The 15,740-nt window shown below is 45.9% G+C and overlaps 1 protein-coding gene across 2 annotated transcripts in view; it reads left to right on the top strand.

Moving 5' to 3' along the window:
* The first annotated feature begins 10,885 nt into the window (after nt 1-10,885).
* The window catches only part of Senp6 (SUMO specific peptidase 6), an 83,922-nt gene continuing 79,067 nt past the window's right edge, over nt 10,886-15,740 (top strand). For both annotated transcript variants that reach the window (XM_052187748.1, XM_052187746.1), the window contains exon 1: nt 10,886-11,606. In XM_052187748.1, coding sequence (XP_052043708.1) covers nt 11,558-11,606 — 49 coding nt within the window. In that variant the 5' untranslated portion in view covers nt 10,886-11,557. The remainder of the gene's footprint in view (nt 11,607-15,740) is intronic.

The following is a 15,740-nucleotide window of genomic DNA, read 5'->3' as shown; positions in this document are numbered from 1 at the left end:
AGAAGGTACATTGAAATGCTATCTGTGATTCTTGCTTTGGTCAGAAGGGATTGAATTTGTTGGTCTTCTGCTTCAGCTCCTGCCTCCACATTCCAGCCTTACTTGAGTTCCTGTCCTGACTTCCTCTAGTGATGGACTATGATCTGGTAGTATAAACCAAATAAATCCTTTCCTTCCCAACCTCCTTTTTGGTCTAGGTGTTTTTATCATAGCAATAGAAATTGTAAAACAAGTCAATTTAAATGTTTATCTTGCCAGTCAGTGCTAGTGCACCCCTTTAATCACAGCACTTGGGAGGCAAATTTCTGGGTTCGAGGCCAGCCTGGTTTACAGAGTGAGTTTCAGGGCAGCCAGAACTATACAGAGAAACCCTGTCTCAAAAACAAAAACCAAAAGGGAGACACCATGACCAAGACAATTCTGGTTTTTTTTTTTTTTTTTTTTTTGGTTTTTTTTTTTGGTTTTTTTTTTTGGTTTTTTTCGAGACAGGGTTTCTCTGTATAGCCCTGGCTGTCCTGGAGCTCACTCTGTAGACCAGGCTGGCCTCAAACTCAGAGATCCGCCTGCCTCTGCCTCCCAGAGTGCTGGGATTACAGGCATGCACCACCACCGCCCAGCTCCAAGACAACTCTTATGAAGGCAAACATTTAACTGGGGCTGGCTTACAGAGGTTCCATCCATTATCATCTTGGTGGGAAGTATGGCAGCCTGCAGGCAGACTTGGTGCTGGAGGAGCTGAGTTCTACATCTTAATCTGAAGGCAGCTAGGAGATGGGAATTCCACACTGGGTGGAGTATAAGCTTAGGAGACCTCAAAGCCACCTCCACAATGACACACTTCCTTCAATGAGGCCTCCCATACTTGAACAAGGCCAAACCTTGTCCTAATAGTGCCATTCCCTATAGGCCAAGCAAATTGAAAATATTTTCATATAAAAGAAATATTTTCTCTACGCTGGCAAGTTTTGAAGTAATTTTAGTAGAATTCTTGACTCAACACCCCAAGGACTTTAAGATATCAAAACCAAAGGAGAAATAAAAAGTGAATGCTTGTCCAACATGTGATGAAACTTTTTTTTGTTTGTTTGTTTTTTTTGAGACAGGCTTTCTCTGTGTAGCCCTAGCTGTCCTGGAACTCACTGTGTAGACCAGGCTGGCCTCGAACTCAGAAATCCTCCTGCCTCTGCCTCTGCCTCCCAAGTGCTGGGATTACAGGCGTGCGCCACCACCGCCCGGCTTCTGATGAAACTTATTGATTATAATATTGATGGTAGAAGAATGTTCTACATATGTACCTGGAAAGACTATGACATGGAAGAAATGGTAGAACTCTTAAGTAATCATCTAAGTCATAGGGTGGGGCAAAGTAGTATAAAACAAGTGAATAATTTTGCTTTGGAGATTCTCCAAAAAAATCATAGAGAGGAAGGGGGGTCCTGTTTGAGTTCATACACATTCAGGTTTTATACCTGCTTAATGATATCTTAACATTTTTAATTGAAAGTGTTTTCATATTTTCTCTATATTGGCAACCTTTGTAGTAATGTTAGCAGAATTCTTTTTTTTTTTTTTTCTTTTGGTTATTTTGGATTTGGTTTTTTTGAGACAGGGTTTCTCTGTATAGCCCTGGCTGTCCTGGAACTCACTCTGTAGACCAGGCTGGCCTCAAACTCAGAAATCCATCTGCCTCTGCCTCTCTGAGTGCTGGGATTACAGGTGTGCGCCACTACTGCAGTTAGCAGAATTGTTGACTCAGCAGGTAAGAGGCTTCACCAGTTGCTGCAGAGAACTAGTGAAGTGGTGAAAAGAGTGGTGAGGTCTCCTTTTCCTTCCCACATCTCCTAAGTTTTATTATCTTTCCAGTTTCCCTCAAATCTACCACACAAATCCTGATGCTTTTTTTTTTTTTTTTTTTTTTTTGAGGATTACGAACCTACTGAGGAGTCTGGAGAGAGGGCTCCATAGGTAAAAGAGCACTGGCTGCTCTTGCAGGACCCAGGTTCAGTTCCCAGTACCACATGGTGGCTCACAACTTGTAACTCCAATTCCAGGGTGTCCAACACCTTCCTCTGGCTGTTTGGGCACTAGGAACACACATGGTGCACATACATATATGTAGGCAAAACACTCATATACACAAAATAAAACTAAAATAAAAGAAAGGAACAAAGAAAGAAAGGAAAAGAAATGAAAAGAAAAGAATAAAAAAAGAAAGAAAAGAAATGATCCAAGCCTGAAGTGGTCTATACCTTCAACCCCAGATCTCTGTGAGTTCAGGGCCAGCCAGGACTACACACTAATACCATCTCAACAACAGCAGCAGCAGCAGTAGCATCAGCAGAAACAATAGTAACAAAAAGACACATTAAAGGCTGAGATTACAGTTCAGTGGTAGAAGAACTGCTTAGGAAACACAAGGCCTTAGTGTTTGGTTTCTGACCTGACAAGGGACTGAGATGCATATCTTACATACCAAAGCAGACCTGGCTTCCATGTTCTCCTTCAGTATGTACCTTGTATACTCTGCCCCCAACCTTGAACTTTCCCTCCGAGGGGAGGGGCTGGGTTAAACTTCCCCCAGAGGCTCCTCCCTATATAATCCAGACATTTTGGTTTCCCCACTCTCTCCTTATCTCTCCCTCTTCTCCTCCTTCTTTCTAGCTCTCTTCCCCATCACCTCTCTCTCCCTTCTCATGGTCACTCCCCTGGCCCCAGTCCTTGAGGCCAGTGAACATGCCCCAGAGTAGCTTCCCAACAAACCTGCATCCTATCTCATCCCATCCCATCCTATCCCATCCTATCCTATCTCATCTCATCTCATCTCATCCCATCCCATCTGGATTGAATTGGCTCATTTCACCCTGGGCTGAGAAATAACTTACCCTTGTATGAAAATGTCTTTATGAGGGCTGGAGAGATGGCTCAGGGGTTAAGAGTACTGACTGCTTTTCTGAAGGTCCTGAGTTCAAATCCCAGCAACCATATGGTGGTTCATAACCATACAGAAAGATATCTGACATCCTTTTCTAGTGAGTCTGAAAACAGCTACTTAGATATAATAATAAATAAATCTTTAAGCTGGAGTGAGCGGAGCCAACTGGAATGAGCAGAGGTCCTGAATTCAAATTCCTAGCAACCACATGACGGCTCACAACCATCAGTAGAGCTACAGTGTATTTATATTAGATAAATAAATAAATCTTAAAGAAAAAAGCAACTGTTCTTATGAAAGCCATCACTCTGAGCAATATACACATATGCCAATCAAAAGGGGTCTGGTGAGCTGACTCACAGGTAAGGGCTCTTACCAAACAAGCCTGTCGACCTGAGTTCAATCCCCAGAACCTGTAGGGGGAAAGCTAATGTGGTTGCATATATCTGCAACCGCACATTCCTTCTCTGAGATGGGCAGCAGAGACAATCACCCTGGGGCTCGCAAGTCAGCTATCCTGGAGTACTCTGAACAGCAGGCACAAGAGAAAGTCCGCCTCAGCAAGGTGAAAGAGAGAACTGAGACCTGTCCTCTAACAACCATACATTCCCTATGGCATATACAATTTGCATATACAATTGGCAAATACAATTTGTGTGTGTGTGCGCGCGCGCGCACACACACACACACACACACACACACACACACACACACACACACACAGGCCAGAGATGGCTCAGTGGGTGCTGCTTTCAAATCTGACAACCTGGGTTTCATCCCTAAGACCTATATGATAGAGAGAAAAATCCCTCACAAGTTTTCTTCTGACCTCAACATGTACTACACACCACCAAATAAATAAAATTTACTTTTAAAAGAAAAAGTGAGGGCTGGAGAGATGGCTCAGTGATTAAGAGCGCTGTATGCTCTTCCGGAGATTCTGAGTTCAATTCCCAGCAACCACATGGTGGCTCACAACCATCTGTAATGGTATCTGATGCCCTCTTCTGGTGTGTCTGAAGACAGTGATCGGCAGTGTATTCACATACATAAAATAAATAAATCTTTTAAAAAATGAAAAAGAAAGGAAGAGGAGTGAAAAGAAACTATTGGGTGTTGGTATAAAATCCAGGGGGGCTGGGGCTGGAGAGATGGCAGCAGGTAAGTGCGTCTGTTGCTCTTGAAGAGGACCTGCATTCTGAGCATCCCCACGGTGGGTGGCTCACACTCAGTAACTCGGTGGTTCTGTGTCGAGCTCCCAACCTCTCCTCTTTTAAGCTGAGGTCTAGGATTACAGACTTCACTCACCATATGGGGCGGTTGGCCTTTCTAACAGTTTGTTGTGTTGGTTCGTTTTATTTGACTGACCTTTTGAAATAGTCCTTTAGCTACACTTGATTTAAGCCTGTAATCCTCCATGCTCTGGACTCTGAGACTGGAGCATTGCCAATTCAAAATCTGCTTGGGCTATGACGAATGAGTTCAAGGCCAGTATGGGCAAATTAGTGAGAACTATGTCAATGTAAAATGTCAACGCCAGGCCTGACTGGCAGGCCTGCAGTCTGAGCACTCTGGGCAAGGGCAGAAAGATCAGGAGTTTGAGGGCAGCTTAGGCTACATGAAACCTGCCCTCTAAAACAAAAGAAAAGGAGTATGACTAAATGCACGGGTCAGTTAGTAAAGTTCTTGCCTTCTATGTGTAAAGACCTGACTTCAGAGCCTGCTAAGCCACTGTTCTATGTGGTGAAGAGATACCATGACCAAGGCAACTCTTTTCCTTTTGGTTTTTTGGATTTGGTTTTTTCGAGACAGGGTTTCTCTGTGTAGCCCTGGCTGTCCTGGAACTCACTCTGTAGACCAGGCTGGCCTCAAACTCAGAAATCTGCCTGCCTCTGCCTCCCAGAGTGCTGGGATTACAGGCATGCGCCACCACTGCCTGGCTGGCAACTCTTTTCAAAGAAAGCAATTAATTGGGCGTTTACTTGTACTTTAGGGATAATCCATGATCATCATGGCAGGAAGCAGATATGGCAGTAATGCAGTAACTGAGAGCTTTTCAACTTAACCCTACAGGCGGTAGACGAAGGGGGGGGGGGGGACACAGAGACGGACAGACAGACAGACAAACTGGGCCTTGCTTGGGTTTTGAAACCTCAAATACCAGTCCCAGCAAGGCCATACCTCCTAATCGTTCCCAAACAATTCCACTAACTGAGTACTGAACATTCTCACTGAAACTAACAAAACAAAAACAAACAACCAAAACCAAGAACCCAGGCATGGTACCTACCTTTAATATCAGGGGTGGCAAACTGGAAGGCAGGCTTGTCTAATTGGCAAAGTCCCAGGTCATTTAAAGACCCTGTCTTGAATTGTGGAAGGCACCTGAGGACCAATATCTAGGTCCTCTGACCTCCACCACGTGCAGACCTGGAACCACATAAGTTTTCTCAAATCCCAGACAGGAGAATAAATACAAATAAAAACAAAGGAGGTGTATCTGTGTTGTTAGAGTTCACCTAGCATGCAGGAAGCACTGGATAATCTTAAGGACTAGTGAGACTCCATCTCCAACAAATCTGGGTAGGAGGAGCATAGGAGAGCTCTGGTGAAGAATGATGGGCACACATATTTATAATAAAATAGCATCCTGGTTTCAGTACACGTGTTTTTGAGAACACGGTTATCCATCTTTGTGGTCTGTTTTCATCTTGAGACAGGCTTTCACTATTAGGATAGCCTGGAATTCACTATGGAAAATTACACCTGGATTGGCCTTGAGCCCCTGGGTGGTTCTCCTGCCTCTATCTCCCATGGGCTGGCATTACAGGACAGCAACCCCATACACAGCCTCACATGCGTGCTTAAACAATTATGTAGGCTACAGTTATGCTGGCCCCTTGTCTGCGATGCTCTGAAGTGTATGCGGCGAGAAAGCATCCTAAGGTTACAAGCAGTAACACTTCCTGATACAGAGAAGATATATCTAATAGGTTGTGGAGAGTGAGCATGCCTTCTTTAAATCAGGATTTTAACTCTGGTATGTCCACAGGCAGATAATTCTGGTAAACCAGGGAAATGCTCAGCTTGTGTTTTATTCTACAGTTAGCACGGAGGACCTCAGTTGGGAATGGCGAGAGAGGCTGAGGAGCACAGACATTCCTTGTGGTAGGATTAGAGCCAGGCCTCAGATGTCCTACGTAAACACCATAAACTACATAATACATGATACATAAACTACATAAATACGGTTGGGCTCTATCCCCAGCCCCCAACATCTTCTCTAATGAAATAAAACAAATAAAACATCACATTATTTGATATCATCCACCCACGCATATAAGCTAAAATAACCTAACTTTTCTCTTTTTATATTTTATGACAAAAGTAAAGTTTCCTGAATAAGTTAGCTGATAGTTGAATGGCATTTGTTAAATTTAAATGATAAAAGCATGGTAATAAAAACGTTTTAAATAAATGTGTATTTTGGGCCAGGCAGTGGTGGTGCATGCCTTTAATCCCAGCACTTGGGAGGCAGAGGCAGGCAGATTTCTGAGTTCGAGGTCAGCCTGGTCTACAGAGTGAGTTCCAGGACAGCCAGGGCTATACAGAGAGATCCTGTCTCGGAAAACCAAAAGAATAAATAAATAAATAAATAAATGTATATTTTACTTTAAAGTTTTATTTTTTATTTTATTTTTTTGGTTTTTTTGGATTTTCTTTTTTTTTTTTTTTTTTTTTTTTTTTTTTTTTTTTTTTTTTGAGGCAGGGTTTCTCTGTATAGCCCTGGCTGTCCTAGAACTCACTCTGTAGACTAGGCTGGCCTCGAACTCAGAAATCTGCCTGCCTCTGCCTCCCAGAGTGCTGGGATTACAGGTATGCGCCACCACCTCCTGGCTGGAATTTGAATCCAGGACCTTCAGAAGAGCAGTCAGTGCTCTTAATCACTGAGCCATCTCTCCAGCCCTACTTTAATGTTTATTATCACTGTGTATTTAGTGTGTGTGGGAGGTCAGAGGTCAACTTTCAGAGATGGTTCCCTCCTCCCACTTTGTTGTAGGAGTGATGGCACTGCATTTGGGCTGCTAAAAATATTTCAGGTACCTCCATTTTCTCCGTGTGTATGTGAAATGAGTGTGCATGTGGAAGTCAGAGGACAGGCTTGTAGAGTCGCTCTCTCCTTCCATCTTTACATGGCTTCCTCGATCAAACTCGGGTCATCAGGCTCTCGCATCACGTGTCTCGCTGTAGTCTACCTTTTGAGCTACATCACCAACCCTGCACTGGCTTTTTTACGTGGTCTGGGATTGAATTCTGTCCTCCAGGCTTGCCGAGCAAGCGACTTTTCCTGTTGGGCCAATGTGCTAGCACATGGTTGACTGTAGTCAGAACTGAAGAACTAAGGTTTGTTATTAGTCAGTAGACCACGAGCTTCAAAATGTATGCTTAAGGAAGGGCTAACCCGGGCACAGGGGTGCACACCCTGTGCCACCCAGCATCGAGGAGGAGACCCAGACAATAGGGCTTCAGCTCTACGGGGAGACCCTGCCTCAGAAAAGGGGGGGGGGCAGGAGAAAGAGGAGGAGAGGAGGAGGACTGCCAGCTCAGTATTTTTGTGAATAGATTGAATATATAGGTACAGGAGAATCTTCTAGACATAAAATCTTCTAGGCCCTGACTGCTGGATAAACACGACACTATTGATCTTAGTTGACTGGACGAATCGGAGTTTAGAGACTATCACTACAATACACCTGAGAATGGAAACTGATTTCTTTTTCTTTCTTTTTCTTTTTATTTTTTTTTTTTTATTTTTTAGGTTTTTTGGATTTTGTTTTGTTTTGTTTTTCTGAGACAGGGTTTCTCTGTATAGCCCTGGCTGTCCTGGAACTCACTCTGCAGACCAGGCTGGCCTCGAACTCAGAAATTCGTCTGCCTCTGCCTCCCAGAGTGCTGGGATTACAGGTGTGCGCCACTGCCCGGCTTTTTTTTTTTTTTTAAACATTTACTTATTTATTATATGTAGGTACACTGTAGTTATTTTCAGACACACCAGAAGAGGGCATCAGATCTCATTACGGATGACTGTGAGCCACCATGTGGTTGCTAGGATTTGAACTCAGGACCTTCGGAAGAACAGTCAGTACTCTTAACGAGCCATCTCTCTCTCCCCCCCCCCCTTTTTGAATTTTTTTTTGGGGGGGGATTTGGTTTTTTCGAGACAGGGTTTCTCTGTATAGCCCTGGCTGTCCTGGAACTCACTTTGTAGACCAGGCTGGCCTCGAACTCAGAAATCCGCCTGCCTCTGCCTCCTAGAGTGCTGGGATTACAGGTGTGCACCACTACCACCCGGCTGGAAATTGATTTCTAATTGCAGGCTTAGTATGAGAATGACTGAACTAGAAAGGGACTTAAGAGAATGTTGAAATCTCATTCTGAAAGTAAAGCGTCCAATCAGCAGCAGCTGTGCCTTGAGAACGTGCTGGAACTGCAGTCTCTCTAGTCTCCGGCACGCTGGGTTTAGTAGACCAGTATGTTGTAAGGAGCCTTCCGATGATGCTTTAATCTATACTTCTACTTTACGGTTGGAATGATGGCGCTTCACAGACCAGCTGAAATTACTAACACTTAAAAGAAATGCAGGATGCAGTGGGACATACTTTTAGAAGGGAGAAGCAAGTGGATCTCTTTTTGAGTCTAGCCTGGTCTACCTTAGGTAGCGCTAGAGCAGAGCAGGGTACATAGAGAGAACCTGTCTTAAAAAAACAAAATAATAATAATGGAAGCCATGGCCTTTGTCTCAAAAGGCCCAACTCAGTTCTTTCCTCTCCTCCCCTCCTTCCTTCCCTCCCTCCTCCTGCTCCTCTCTTTCTCTCTCCCTCCCTCTCCCTTTAAACTCACAGGCTGACCTTGAACTCGAACTCACAGTGATCTGCCTGCCTCTGCTGTCCCAGTGCTAGAATTAAAGGCATGCCCCACTGCACTACCTAGCTCAATTAAATTCTTTTACAATGATAACACTTCCTAGTTTCCCACTCTTCTGTGTTTTTGAGACAAAGTTTTGCTGTACAGCTCTGGCTGGCCAGGAACTCCTTATGTCTACCAGGCTAGCTTCAAACTCACAGATATTTGCCTTCCACGTACTAGGATTACAGGAATGAGTCACCATCTATACCACTAAGATGACAACTACTACACATTTATCATGGCACAGTTCTGTAAGGCCAGAAGTCAACAACTGTCTCACTGAGCTAAAATCAAGATTCTAAGTTCCTCTTTCTCTAGAATCAGTTTCTTCACCCTTGCCATGCTGAGAGGCCACCTGTATCCCTTGGTGCCTTCCTCCACAAAGCCAGCATGTTTATCTTAAAACAAGAGGCACACTTTCTTTATATTTTGTAGGTTAGACCAATCACCCCACATCTACCGATCTAAGCGTCTCAGTATTATAGCAAGTCATTTGCACAGACTCTTGTCATTCAAAGACTTTCCCTACCGGATCATGTATTTCCTTAGGCAATAAAAACACAAATCCTAACACATTATATTCATTATGTTACCTTTATGAAAAGAGGAGAGATTACTGATGTCACTATGGTACAAGATACTGTGTTTGTTTATTTATTTGAATGTTTTGGATTTGTTGTTTTTATTTTTTTCGAGACAGGGTTTCTCTGTGTAGCCCTGGCTGTCCTGGAACTCACTCTATAGACCAGGCTGGCCTCGAACTCAGAAATCTGCCTGCCTCTGCCTCCCAGAGTGCTGGGATTACAGGCCTGCGCCACCACTGCCCGGAAGATACTGTGTTTTTATTTGTCTGTTTTTGTTTTGAGGCAAAGTTTCACCGTGTAGCCCCGGCAGGCCTGGAACTAACTCCCTTTGTATAACCAGGTTGGCCTTGAACTCAAAGAGGTCTGTTTTCCTTGGCTTTTTAAGCACTAGGATTACAGGTGTGAGCCACTACAATGGGATAAGATACAAAGTTATCAAATTCCTATATGAGTCGTGACTAATAAACAACTGCATTAGAAGGTAAGAGCTCAAAGGACTGGAGAAATGGGCTCAGCAGTTTGGTTCCAGGCGCCTAGCCAGGGTCCCCTCTTCGGGTCTCAGAAGTACCAACAGCAGCTTGGTCCCAGCCCTAAACGCAGGCAAGACACCATCCCCCAACCCCATTCTTGGTTTTTTTGTTTGTTTTAAAGAAAAAAAATGTTTATTAGCAGACCACACACACCTAAGGGGCTTGAATTTCTGTAACTTTTTCCCCCCATCTTCTACATTTCCCAAAAATGTTTTTGTTTTTGTTGTTTTGGAGACAGGCTCTGACTGTACACTAGGCTGGCCCCCATCTGACAGAGATCCACCTACCTCTATCCCCTCATGGGCTGGGGTTAAAAACCTAACACCACCACTCCGGGTTTGTAAAAAAAGAAAAGAAAAAACAAACAAACAAACAAAAACTTCTTCAAATTCTATGGTTGACTGAAACACGGTCTGACATAGAGTGTGGTATCAAACACATAAATGACAAAGGTCTCGGTCTCCTCCTAACACACCCAAAGTGGCTCAATCACATGCATTGTTTTGAAGACGGATGTGAACACAATTTACTTTCCAAAGTGTTTTTGCATTACCTGGCTACATTTTTTTTCCCTCCCATGGTACGTTTTAAATTCAGGTTTAGGCAAGAACTTGGAGCGTTTCTTTAGAATTTGCGGTGCCACAGGACCAAATAGAATACCTCCCCGCAGGCCTGCAGGCGCTCGCAGGCCGGGTCTGCCATGGGGCCTTCTGAGGAAGGGATTTTGGTCGTACCCCGCCAAGGCCGGGCAGCAGACGACGCCACGCCGGGCCGGCAGGCCGCCAGCCCCCTCCCCGGGTTGGGTTCGCCCGGTGCTGGGGGGCTGCGAAGGGGGACGAGCCGGGCCCCGAAGGGAGAGGCTCTGAGGCGGCGGGGCGGGCCCGGAGCCCGGTGGGGGAGGAGCGGCGGCGGGGCTGCTGTGGCGACCGACGCGCGGCGGTGTCGGAGACCCACCCCCGTCCACATGGACAGTCGCCGAGGCCTGGACTGATGCTCTGACGCCTGGGCGGGGTGGGCGGGCGGCGGCGGCCACTGCTGGAGCAGCGAGGGGTCGCGGGCGCCTGACGGTCGCGGAGCTCTCGCTCGGCTCGGCGCTGCGGCCATTTTACGGCCCGGGACGCAGGAGGCGTGTGAGCGTTCGCTTCGTTCTCCGTCCTCCGGGGCCAGCGGCGGAGCGGGGCGGAGCGGGGCGGAGCGGGGCGGAGCGGAGCGGAGCTTCTCGGAGGCCGGCGCGGGCGGTGGATGGGGAGCCGTGTGCCGAGGGGAGCCGCGCCCGGGAAGCGCCGCCGCCGCCGCTCACGGTTCCCGGTAGGCGCCTGAGGAGGAGCAGCCCAGGCCGTGGGCCTCACCGCCTCCCGTCAGCCCCGCGACAGGCCCGCTTTTGTGTGGGGGTCCGGCCGGCGGGGAGCGCCCCTCGCGGACGGTCGCGCCCGAGGCCCGCCACCCTGCGGCTGCTACCCTCCCGACGCGCGGCCCCCATTCCCCGCGAGCACCGCGGCGGTGCCGGCCATGGAGTAAGAAGGAGGCGGCGTGGGAGGAGGAAGATGGCGGCGGGCAAGAGCGGCGGCAGCGCTGGGGGTGTTTTCCTGAAAGGTACGCTCGGGTCTCCCACAGGAGGGAGAATCGGGAGGGAGACTCGCGACACCGGGGTCCCCCCCCCCTCCCCGGGGCCGTGATACTCAGCGGCGTGCTCCGGGTGGGCTTGGGGCCGCGGGGGTCCGGACGGTCGATGGCGGGCAGGGAACGCGCTGCGGGCGCGCCGGCTTCGGTCCGCCCGGGCAAAGGCTCGGGCAGGCCGGCGCGAGGCGGCGCGGTGGCAGCGCGGCGAGCCGAGGCCCAGGGCGGCCTGTGCGGGGCACGCCGGAGGCTTGGCCCAGCTCCCTCCTCCACATGTTCCTTGATCGCCTAGTGGGCGAGGAGCAGACTGCGTTCAGGGCTTTCTTCGCGTTCGTGGAAAGTTTGAGACCTTAGCTAAGCTTGCTTGGAACTGGCCGATCCAAGGAGGCAGGGGGGAAGAGGTAGTTGTTTCACTGCCTTCTGGTTCAAAGCTCCCAGGCTTGCCGCTGCCATCGGGGTGCAGGTTAGACCCGGCGATGCCCGATACTCCTGGGAGATGTGTTTGGTTATACTTTGTAAAGCAGTTTATGTGGGGGGGGGGGGGGGGGAAGAGAGAATGTGCTTCCAAGTATCAGTTTGGAGACAGTCAGGAAAAGGTGAAAGAGTTAGGGTGTTCCCATTTTTAGTCGCTTGTGGGACAGAGTTAACTATTTTAAGTTCGTGGACTAAGCCAGCTTAAAAGGTATGTTTTGGTTTGAGGTGGTGGTAAATGGATAACGATACTGGTTTTTTGCCTATGACTGTATAGGAACTTCCACAATACAGGTGCATTTAGTTGCAGTTGTGGACCGGGAACGTAAACGTTCATACGACTTTAAATTTTCTGGTAGTCGGGATTTATAAATATGTTTAGGAAAAAATAAGACAGCATTCAGTAATTGTTAAGAATACTCATTCTTTGGGGGTAATTTGCAGTGTTTTTCTTTCTCTAGATGGACTATATCCAAGCCATGCTTTAAGAGGTGATGTAGAAATATTACAGAATTAAGGAAATGTAGCTTAAAATTAAGAAAGACTATCAGTGGTAATGGGAGGGTGGCTTATACCTTGTTTCATTCAGTAAAAAAAAAGAAAGAAAGAAAGAAAGAAAATTGAGACAGGATCACATTATGTAGGCCAGCCTTGAACTTCTGGAAATCCTCTTGCCTCAGCGTCTCAAGGACTAGGATTACAGATATGAAGGTTTTAGAATTTATTATTTTATTTATTTATTTATTTATTTTTGTTTATTTTGAATCTTTCCCTGCATATATGTGCAACATATACAAGCCTGGTGACCACGGAGTCACAAGAGAGCATCTGGACCTGGAATTAACGGGTGGCTGTGAGCCGCTGTCTCGGTACAGGCCCCGAATGTGGGTCCTCTGCAAGAGCAGCAAGTGGGCTCAGTCTGGGAGCTATCTCTCCAGCCTCTAGGCTTACCTTTGAAAGATCTCAATATTACACTTTGGTTTTTCTCTGGCAATTTTGAAAATGTGGAAGTAGTTTTTTGTTGTTGTTGTTTTGTTCTTTGGTTTTGTTTTTTTTTTTAACTCATCAAATATTTTTTTGTTTTGTTTTGTTTTTTTGTTTTTCTGAGACAGGGTTTTTCTGTGTAGCCCTGGCTGTCCTGGAACTCACTCTGTAGACCAGGCTGGCCCGGAACTCAGAAATCTACCTGCCTCTGCCTCCCGTGCGCCACCACGCCTGGCTCATCAAATATTTTTAGTAGTCTAGTCTGTGGAATAAAACAGTGAATGAAATATTTAAAGTCACTACCTTCATAGAATCTTTTTTAGTGAAAGAGACTGTCAACAAGTTAAAAATACTCAATGCATTTAGAACAGTCCTATCTATAGTTTTCAGAACCTCTGTCAGTTTACTGAGGTTTGCTCAGACTTGACAACTGTTTGTGATGCCCCGGTGCCACCTGTGCTAATGAATCTGCATACAAGTACATGGACTACTGTTTTATTTTTCTTATCAATTTATCAAATGAGTCCTTTGTGCTTTTCAGCCCTATGAACATAAAAGCTCTATGAAGGCAATCCGGATGCTTGTGGTTTACTATCATATTCTTATGCCTAGAACAACAGACTTGCTGTTAATGAATAAACTGGGTCATTACAATGTGAGAAAGGCTGTAGGGGAAGCATGGAGAACAAGGATGGAAACATCAAGAAAAGCGTGACATTCGCCTTTAATCCCAGCACTGGAGGTACAGGCAGGCTGATCTGAGGCCAGCCTGGTCTACAGAGTGAGTTCCAGGATAGTTAGGGCTACACAGAGAAACCCTGTCTGGAAAAAACAAAACAAACAAAACAAAAAATGAGGGGGGGAGGGAGGGAGGGAGAGGGGGCAAAAAGGAAATGAAAAGAAAGCAAGAAAGGTGGCCTTAAAAAAAAAAACCACCTTGAAACCACCTTGGTCCTGAGGTACTCAAAGGACATGACACACATGAAGGTCTAGAGGTGGTGTGTGGTTTCATGGCTTAAAGCAAGCAAGGGGGAGGAGAGCAGGAAAAGCTCTGGTACAGGATGGTGCTTATGTCTCTTTCAAAGCAGTGGGAAGCCATTGGAGAACTGGGGACAAAAGTACCTGATGAAATTAACAGACTGTAGTGCTTGCTCAGTCATCGAGGGCTTGCCTGGGCTTCACCAAGCCTTGGGTTTGATCCTCAGCGTGGTATAGCACAGCCAGGGTGGTGAAAGGCTGTGATCCCAGCACTTGAGACAGAAGTAGGAGAATCAGAAGTTCAAGGTCATCCCTATGGGATACATGATGCATGACTGTTTTTTAGGGTCACCTTGGCTGTCTTGTGTGCCATAAATTAACAAAAGTGCAAGAATTAAAGGGAGATGAATTAAAAACAAAACACAGTTGTAATCTTAATAGAAGTAAGCCTGGCTTGGAAATTGGCAAAGGAGAATCAGTAGACTGAAGACAGTTTGGTATTGAGTTTGTGAGATTCATCCATACATTGCTCACTTCAGATGAGAGTAAGGGACAACTCCAAGTTCATTCTTTGAGGCTGAACTTCAGGTACTAGGACCTAATGCCGTTTATCGATCCTGAGTAGACTGAGAAGGGAAATAATACCTGTGCTCTAGAATATGTTTTAACTAGTAAAGGGAATTCTAGTTGTGCCTTTGTGACTGACTGCTCTAGAGGAAAGCGGTTACTATTTATTGAATCCTTTGTATTGTCCTTGTGTTGAATTTTCTTTTTCATCTTTTTTTAAAAATTTATTTATTGTTATATGTAACACTGTAGCTGTCTTGAGACAGACACACCAGAAGAGGGCATCAGCTCTCATTACCGATGGTTGTGAGCCACCATGTGGTTGCTGGGATTTGAACTCAGGACCTTCAGAAGAGCAGTCAGTGCTCTTAACTGCTGAGCCATCTATTTCTCCAGCCCTTTCTTTTTCATCTTTGACTGTTTCATTTATATCTGTTCATAATACTGAGGTTATGCAGCCCCTTTTCACTTGTAATAATTTAGGCAGCAGGTTTCTCTGTTCACTCAGTGCCTGTTTAGGAATAACAGAGGTACGAGGTTTTTTAGGATCTTCTAGTAAGGACACTGAGTAATCATAATCTCATATAAATTACTACTGTCATGTATAACAAAGGATTTATTTACATTTATTTACCAGAGTTTTTTCTATCAGAGTACTTTAAAGTGTGAATAGGGGGAGGAGTGGTGGAGAGACAGCTTTCCAGGCAGAGACAGTAAAAATAGGAGGAACATGGATGTTTTAGGGGATGAAAACAGCACCACCAGGAAGGATGCCCGGTGAGGCTGACCATGACATCATCAAGTGTGCTTCCAAAAAGACCTTTGACTCCCGTGTGGAGACAGCCTTAGAGAGCTGCAAGATCATTAGGGAGCCAGCTGGGAGAAGATGATTGCTGTTTGGGCAGCTGTAGCTTGCTTTTCTGCTTCCCTTTTGATATTCTCTCTCATCAGTGATACCTTCCTAACAAGTCATTTTTCGCTCACAAAATTTGTCTATGTGTGTTACACTTATATCAAATGTACTTTCTTGTTATCTTTATTCTGTCATCTGAATTGCTTTCCCTATGACTTTCTCCCATTTAGGGTGGTGTGTGTGTGTGTGTGTGTGTG

Source organism: Apodemus sylvaticus, chromosome 7 (assembly GCF_947179515.1).
Source record: "Apodemus sylvaticus chromosome 7, mApoSyl1.1, whole genome shotgun sequence".
NCBI lineage: Eukaryota > Metazoa > Chordata > Mammalia > Rodentia > Muridae > Apodemus > Apodemus sylvaticus.
This window is presented reverse-complemented; position numbering and strand designations above follow the sequence as displayed.